At 35.4% G+C, this 8,820-nt stretch overlaps 1 protein-coding gene across 1 annotated transcript in view; it reads right to left on the reverse strand.

Annotated features, from left to right (window-relative positions):
* The window catches only part of LOC131065653 (uncharacterized), a 33,549-nt gene extending 25,680 nt beyond the window's left edge, over positions 1-7,869 (reverse strand). The window contains exon 1 of the mRNA XM_058000237.1: positions 7,470-7,869. Within this exon, the coding sequence (XP_057856220.1) occupies positions 7,470-7,652 (183 nt within the window). The 5' untranslated portion in view covers positions 7,653-7,869. The remainder of the gene's footprint in view (positions 1-7,469) is intronic.
* Between the last annotated feature and the right edge of the window lie 951 nt (positions 7,870-8,820).

Consider the following 8,820-nt stretch of genomic DNA (forward strand, 5'->3'; position numbering starts at 1 on the left):
CTCTTCCAATACATTTTCTGATCATCAACCACAACTTGTGTATTTTTTACAACTTTCTCTAGCAATGGCCCACTGAAGTCATGACCTGTTGGGGCCTTAAACCCCTTACCCGCAATTGTTAATGCATTGAAAGATAGATTATTGTAAAACCAAAAGTCTGAAGCTGCTATCTTTGCTTGTTCATGCTTCTCTCTATTCCATCATGTACCTTCAAGTGAAGGTTGTGCACCTGGAACATTGTGTGGTACAAAAAAATTAGGGTCTAATCTAACAGGAGTGCCACTAGCCTCACCCTCATTGTCACCAAAAGATGAAAGTGACTGACGACCACGAGTGTGACCAATGGGACCTAAAGCGGACAATGTGGGATTCATTGCAGCTACCATGGCTTCTTTTGTTTTTTGCCTTTCTTCCTTTTGCATATCATTCTTAGCAAGAATAGCCTTCATCTCTCTAATAATCTCAAGAGTTGATTTGAGGCATGCCTCCAAACCATATCCAGGTATTTGTGCAAGGTGGTATTTTAATTTATTGATTCCACCCGTCATTCTTTTTGTACATTCGGTGCAAGTGACCTCCCCCTTTTTGCTTCCTGGAATCCCATATTTCCATGCTTTATCTCTTTGTCTTTCTGACCTTGGGGTTGCCCTTGGAGTTGAACTTGCCATTGCTGATTTAACATGAAAAATTAAAAAAATTAGCAAGGTTTTATGCAAAATCAACAAAAAAAAATGACAATGAATCATTTGGGAAAAATAACAAGAAAAAACAAGAAAAAAATATGAGGAAATAACTTAGGAAAGGAAATAGAAAAATTTTTGGCAGCATATCCCATTGTTTTTCAAGATTTTTTAGATTTTCAAAACATGGAAATAATTCAAATGAGAAAAAAAAGAGGAAAAATCCTTACCTAGATCTCTTTTGCTGATTTTATCTTCTTTCCTCATCTCCTTCAAACTCTACAAACCTGTTATAACCAAGCAAAAATGCCAAATGAGGGGAAAAAATTAAAAAAAACTGAGTTTTATTGGTTAAACGGCGTGTTTTCTGGGCTACGCGAGTCCATATGAAAGACTCACAAGTCCAAGCAAAAGACTCACGCGAGTCCTTGCAAAAGACTCGCAAGTCTTTCATATGGACTCAGAAAAATCCTTACCTAGATCTCTTTTACTGATTTTATCTTCTTTCCTCATATCTCCTTCAAACCCTACAAACCTGTTATAACCAAGCAAAAATGTCAAATGAGGGGAGAAAATTAAAAAAACTAGGTTTTATTGGTTAAACGACATGTTTTCTGGGCTACGCGAGTCCATATGAAAGACTCACGAGTCTGAGCAAAAGACTCTCGAGTCTTTCATATGGACTCACGAGTCCTTGGCGAGTCAACTCGAGTCTTTCATATGGACTCTTGCAAAAGACTCTCGAGTCTTTCATATGTACTCGCGAGTCCTTGGCGAGTCAACTCGTGGCTCCCATGGACTCGCGAGTCCTTGGCGAGTCAACTCGTGGCTCCCATGGACTTGCGAGTCCGTGGCAAGTCCACGAGTCTTAAAACCATGATCACAATAGGTTCCAAAGGCTGTCCAAACAAGCCTGCAAGTAATTTCTGAAGCCACACAGCTTCTCTTGCAGCCACACAAGCTGCAATATATTCTGTTTCAGCTGTACTTTGTGCAACACAAGATTGTTTCCTGCAACACCAAGAAATCATAGTTGAACCTAGACTAAAACAGCAACCTGAAGTGATTTTTTTGTCATGCACACAACCTACCCAGTCTGAATCAGAAAACCCCTGCAAGTTCATCTCGACACACGAAGAAATTTTTTTGCCAAGTCCAATTGTACCACGTACATATCTCAAAATATGTTTGGTTGCCACAAGGTGAATATGCCTTGGTTCACACATGAACTAACTCAAGGTATTAACTGCATGGCATATATCAGGCCTTGTGTTAACCAAGTACATTAAAGAGCCAATTAATTGTCTATACATAGTAGGCTCAACTAAATCTGAAGTAGCTGCATCATCATGTAATTTCTTCAGATTTAATTCCATAGGAGTCACCATAAACTTACACTCTAACATGTCAAATCTTTTCAAAGTATCAACTACATATTTACCTTGACTCAATATGATTTCATTTCGTCTTTGCCATACCTCAAGTCCAAGGAAATAATGTAACAAACCAAGATCCTCCATTTCAAATTTTGAAGCTAAATCCTTCTTACATTTGACAATGAGATCATCATTACCAGTGAGGAATAAATCATCAACATATAGTACTAAAATCAGCACCTTATCATCACGTACCTTGAAGTATAAGTTTGGATCAGCGTCATTCTTTAGAAAAAGATAGTGGTCTATCCTTTCATACCAAGCACGAGGGGCTTGTTTAAGACCATATAAGGCCTTTTTCAGCCTGCATACATTAGAGTTTCTATTGTGAATAATAAAGCCCTTTGGCTGCTCAATGTAAACCTCCTCTTCAATTTTACCATTCAAGAAGGTTGTTTTCACATCCATTTGATGAAGTTTCCAACTCTTAACAGCTGCAACAGCTATGATAGTCCTGATAGAAGTGTAACGTGCTACAAGTGCAAAGGTTTCTTCGAAATCTATACCTTCCTTTTGGGAAAAACCTCTGGCTACAAATCTGGCCTTGTAATTTTCTATACTCCCATCAGTTGCATGTTTGATTTAGAACAGTCACCTAGAAGAAACCACTGATTTGTTTTTAGGCCTTGGAACAATATCCCATACATCATTTTTCATAATAGATTGATATTCCTCTATCATGGCATCCTTCCACACTTGCTGATTTAAAGCCTCTTCAACATCTGAAGGCTTGGATGCTAAGATATGACTCATCAAAGATACATAGCCAGCAAACTTGTCAGGTCTTTTGCTTTCTCTGAAAGACCACGAGAGGCTGCATATTTTTCAGCATCTTCCATAGTATATCTAGCCCACAAAGGTCTTTTCTTGTTAGCTGAACTAATACTGGGACTTGTTGATGTAACTATAGAGTCAATTGGATCAGCTGAATCAACAGGATCTTCTAAATCTGTAAACTCCCTTTGAATGTCTGAAGATGGATTTGGATCAGCTGTATCCAAATCTTGAGGATGCTCAAAATCTTCTTTATCAGATTCTATGCTAGATTCTTTGAATTTCATGCAAGCTACATCTTCATCAAAAGAAACATCCCTACTAATCTCAATCTGTTTTTGTCCTGAAATGTAGATTCTATATGCTTTTGAAGATTCACTATAACCAACAAAGATGCCTTTCTTGCCTGAAGGTTCTAATTTAGATATTTTCTCTTTAGGAACATGAATATAAACAGGGCATCCAAAGATTCTAAAATAACTTACATCTGGTTTGACACCTGTTAAAGCTTCTTCTAGAGTCAAGTTGTTTAAAATCTGATGTGGACTACGATTCTGAATGTGAACTATTGTCCTGCAAGCCTCGGCCCAAAGAAATGTTTGAAGACTTTGGTCATGAATCATAGCCTTTGTTGCTTCAACAATTGTCCTATTCTTTCTTTCAGCCACACCATTTTGTTGAGGATTATAAGGGACATAGAACTCCCTCTTAATCATAGCTTCAACACAAAAGTTATGAAAAACACCAAAAACATATTCTCCTCCATTATCAGATCTAAGAATTTTTATTTTCTTGCTAGATAGGTTTTCAACTAGAGCTTTGAACTCTTTAAATAGAGAACACTTCATTAGACTCTTTAGACTTAAGAAAGTAAATACAACACTTACAATAAAAATCATCAATAAAGGAGACATAATACCAAAAACCACTAAGAGAAGCAATTGACATTGGTCCACATAAATCAGAATGAATTAATTCTAGAGCATTCTTTGCCCTACTTTCACTACTATGAAAGGTGCTCTTAATGTTCTTACCTAGAGCACACCCCTTGCAAACACCTTCATGGTTTTGATTCAGCTTAGGAAGACCAATGACAACCTTCTCCATTGAAGACAAAGTTTTGAAATTTAAATGACCAAATCTTTTATGCCACAGCTCACTTGAACTTGAAGAATCATGAGCTAAGACTTGAATAGGATGAGTCGAAAGCTTGTAAAGACTATCATGACGAACACCAATAACATGAGCTGATTGAATGTTAGAGTTCTTCTTCCATGCAAGTACTTTTCCATCAGCAAAAGCAACATGATAACCTTTGTCTTCTAATGCAAAAATAGAAATCAGATTCCTCTTAATACCAGGAACAAATAGGACATCACTTAAATGAAGAGGAATACCAGAGTCCAACTGAAAAGAAGTATAACCAGCACCCTTCACAGAATAGCAAGCATCATCACCAATGATAACTTGAAGATGAGTCTTTTTCTTTCAAGTTTGAAAGGTGCTCATGAAAACCAATGATATGACGAGATGCTCCACTATCTATCAACCATGTATCACTGTTAGTAGGAACATTACTAGAAAGTGCAAAAATAAATAAGAATCCTTTAGAATTTTCACTTGACTCTCTTTGAGGAGAAGGATTCTCAACATTTGCAGCAACTGCTTGAGGCTTAGCTTTTGAAACAAAATCTCTACCAAAGTGACCAAATTTGTCACACCTAAAACACTGAATTCTAGAAAGGTCCTTACACTTTTTCTTGGCAACAGGGGCTGACTCATCATTCTTGTCTCTGAATCTTTTGAAGTTACCTTTCTTTCCTTTCCCCTTAGATGCATCGGCAGCAAGCACATGATCATCTTCATGATGAGATTTGCGACCATAACCTCTTGCTTCTTGTCTGCATTCTTTCGGAACACAATCTACCCTCAACCTATCAAATTTAGGAAGATCGTCTCTTCCACTAATGCCTTGAATGAAGGATTCCCAGGAGATGGGAAGTCCATTCATAGCTAACATAACCAAGTCTTTATCAGCAAAAGTATCTCCAATTGCACTGAGCTGATCTTTTAACTCACAAATCTTCATGACATAAGAAGTAACAGATTCTCCTCTAGACATTTTCAAATGCAACAGTTGACGCCTAAGGGCTAAAGCTCTGCTGGTATTGTTGAATTCATAAAAAACCTTTAGAGTCTGAAACATTTCCTTAGTTGAATCCAACTTAGAGATGATAGGCACCAGATGATCCTTAACGGAATCAATCAGAATTTTCTTAGCCATGGTCTTATTCTTTCTCCATTGAACTTTCTCTGCATCAGCAGAAGGTTCTTCTACATCTTTCGAGACTTAGTCAAGGAGATCATTCTCTTCTAGAGTAATCATTATTCTAAATTTCCAAGAATAGAAATTTGACAAACCATCTAGTCTATCTTCTACTTTCAATCCGTTCACCATAATGAATAACTTAGGCAAACAACTGAAAGAAATAAAGAACTTAAAAATTCTGGTTCTGGATCGATCTTCTAGACCCGCTCTGATACCATGTTAAAACTTGAACCAAAATAAAGAAAAACTGAGAACAGAAAATAAAGAATGAAACACAAATACACAAGCCCTTATCCTGGAAAACCCTCCACCTGAGGGTGAAAAACCCAGCCCACTCAAAATGAACTTTATTATATCTCAGAAAAGAATACAATTGATGATAGTCTCGGATTACTATCAATCACAATAATATGAGTTTGATTCTCTAGAAATCAATCATGAGAATGAACTCAGATGATACATCTCGCATACAATCTAAAAACCTTCATATAACTGAAAACTCTGGATGCAGAAGGAACACATAATATCTCTGATTTGTCAGACACAATCACGCGATTTTTATGAAAGAGAGAAGCCGATATTGAAATTGCTGAAGAAGAAGAACACGAGACAAGGAAGAATAATCAATATAACATATCAGAATTTCCAGTGAAGAGTCACACGAAGGGAGAGAAAAAGGTACGGACAGTTACATCTGCACCGACAGCTTCATCACCTTCACCGACAGCCGTAGCAACATAGGTCACCGACAGCAAACAAGGCAAGAAAAGAACGGAAGCTAAAGAGCCGATACTAGACGAAATAAATAAGGAACATTGCATTGATGATCTCTATCGCAGCAATATCTTCAATAGTGACAGCATTAAATTACATTCATTATCAACTTTATAAGTTAAGTTCATCACATTATATTTCATGTTATTATCATTATAGAATTAATTCCCATCACATTTATATTCTTATTATATCTGATCATGTTTATGTATCAGATTGTAGTATCCACTATTTTACTGTATACCTGTGATTATTTATCAGATGATTAGCTATGTCACTGCTTACAACTTAATAACAGTTCTGATCTGAACTCATCGATGCTGATGTTATTGGATTCTTTGATTCCTTTTCTTTATATATCTCAATGTGAGGAAGAGGTCACACCTCTTCATCATGTATGCCCTTTGGCAAGAGACACGCTTTCACCATTAGCACTCTTTGAAAGAGTGCAACTCTTCATTATTTCTGCCCTTTGAAAGGGACACAACCTTTCACAATCAGATCTGCACTTCTTATTTAATTCAATTCTGCACTTTTGATTCCCCCCAAAATTATCCCCTCTCAAATAAGGCTCTCTTCTCCCTTTTATACCTCATATTTGGGAGAGTCACAACTTATCATTTCATGCCTTTTGTCCATTCATTAACTTATTTTCAATTTAAATTTACTTTTATTCTTTTAAATTTTAATTTTATTAATAATATTTTCCATTAAATTCTATTTCAAACGGGGGACATTACATATCAAAGCTGCAAACTGTTCTGAGAGTACAATTAACACCAGCGATTGGGGGATGGCCTTGCCATAAGCAGGTATTAAATGACAGAATTAATGTCTGATGAGAAGTGATCAGTATATACTCACCGGTAGGAAGGACTCAGCTGAATGACCAATTCTTTAGCCAGGTATGCAAAGAAAGTCTGTAAGCTGTTACTGTTAATCCTAAATAATATTAGCGACTGACAACGCTAAATATTATTGTTTACCAAGCAAACTAATTCAATGTAATTGTGTGCACCAATAAAGAGGCCAGGCTTTGCATAATTTCCGAGTTTACTGCCGTTTACATCATTACTGTTTATTAAGTTCTTGTAAACAAACATTGATTGCATCAAACAAAACAATTACAATACACCCGGAACCTGTAATTCGGCAAATAATAAACAGCACATTCTGAAGCCTGCAATATCTGAGATTATTTGTGAAATGTGTGAAATTTGAGGCAAATATATGAGGGACATTACACTAACTAAGCAACCTGACATGAGCGAAGTGCATAAGTTCCCTTAACCTATCAATCTAGCGGTTCGCTCTGGCGGAAACCTCAACCTAAAACTAAATTTAAACAGAATTAATTCTATTTTTTAAACTTAAAAGAAGCCTCCTGTACAAGAACTACATATGCTAGGATAGCAAAGAAATCACGTCTTCTAAAATCCTAAACCCTAAAAATCATTGTAAAAAGAAAGAAATTACCTGGTAATATCTGCCATCCAGCTTCTTAATGCCATATGCCGTATGAACATTTCCAAACGACTTGATATCCGTTATAACGCCATTCAATGAATGAACCCTCTTTCCCAACCTGGATAGTAATTCAACCATGGCCCTCCTTTCAACATGGGGTTTCAGCATTAGCACAAGATCGTACAGAGGCATTTTCACATATGATCAGGACCAAATCATTAAGGACGCCACCCTATATCGAAGTCGCTAAACCCCTCAATCTTTCCTCAAATTGATTTCTGAAAAAGTATACTGGAAAAAATCGCTAGACCTGTTCTGGTTATTAGTTTTTGCAACAGCACAAATAGTAACGAATTCATTAAATTTTATTAGATTATTATTATTTATATTACTGTGATGTGAATTTTCGAACTATTTTCTATTTTGAATAAAAAAAAATTTATAGTCAAATTTATTTATAAATGATATTATATTTTTTTATCCAAAAAAGTTGTCACAATTTATTTATATTCTCATATTTGAGAGAATTTTAATTTAAGGAAAAAGGGAAGTAGAAAAAATATAAGAAATTTGGTCCCTAAACAAAAAATAATGGTTTTACTACATTCTATGGTGAAACCCTCATTTTTCACCATCACATTTTGGTGAACCCGACATTTTACACCTTCGTTTCTAATTTATGTTCTGAGAATTGATTGTTCATGCATTTCAAATTCAATTTTACATTCACAATTTTAATTTTCAATTGAACTACATAAATTTTAGAGGTTTACATTCACAAAAACCCTAAATTTTAATTATAAAATTGAACTTGTGGGTTGCTTAATTTGGATTAATTATTTCAAATTTGATTATTTATGCAATTTAAAAATCGAACTTGCACTCATGGATCTAATTTTCAATAGAATTACATAAATTCAGTGGTTGGATTTACAAAAACCCTAATTTATAATTCTAAAATTTACTTGTGGGTTGCATAATTTTTCAAATCTATTTTCAGATCTAATCTTTATGATATGTTATGCTATGATTTAGAGGCATTTTTCATCAAATTCACAAATCAAATTCCTTAATTAACTCGTTAATCAATCACATTTACAAAATTTTGCATTGTTTAATCATAATTTTTCAATTTCAAATTCAAATTACCCTCCTTTGTGCATGCATTTTGTTACCATTAGCCCTACCTACAATATTCTCGTGAGAAGAAGTTTTAGAATTAAGGATTCCCAAGGTTTAATTACTATGGATATGGAACCTAATTTGGATCTTATTTCATGATAATGTTGGTAGTTCCTCTCACTCGACAAATGATGTCATTTATCCCCTTTCTTTTCATAATTCTTATGGTGTGGATGAA

The sequence above is a fragment of the Cryptomeria japonica genome, chromosome 3 (assembly GCF_030272615.1).
Source record: "Cryptomeria japonica chromosome 3, Sugi_1.0, whole genome shotgun sequence".
Lineage (NCBI taxonomy): Eukaryota > Viridiplantae > Streptophyta > Pinopsida > Cupressales > Cupressaceae > Cryptomeria > Cryptomeria japonica.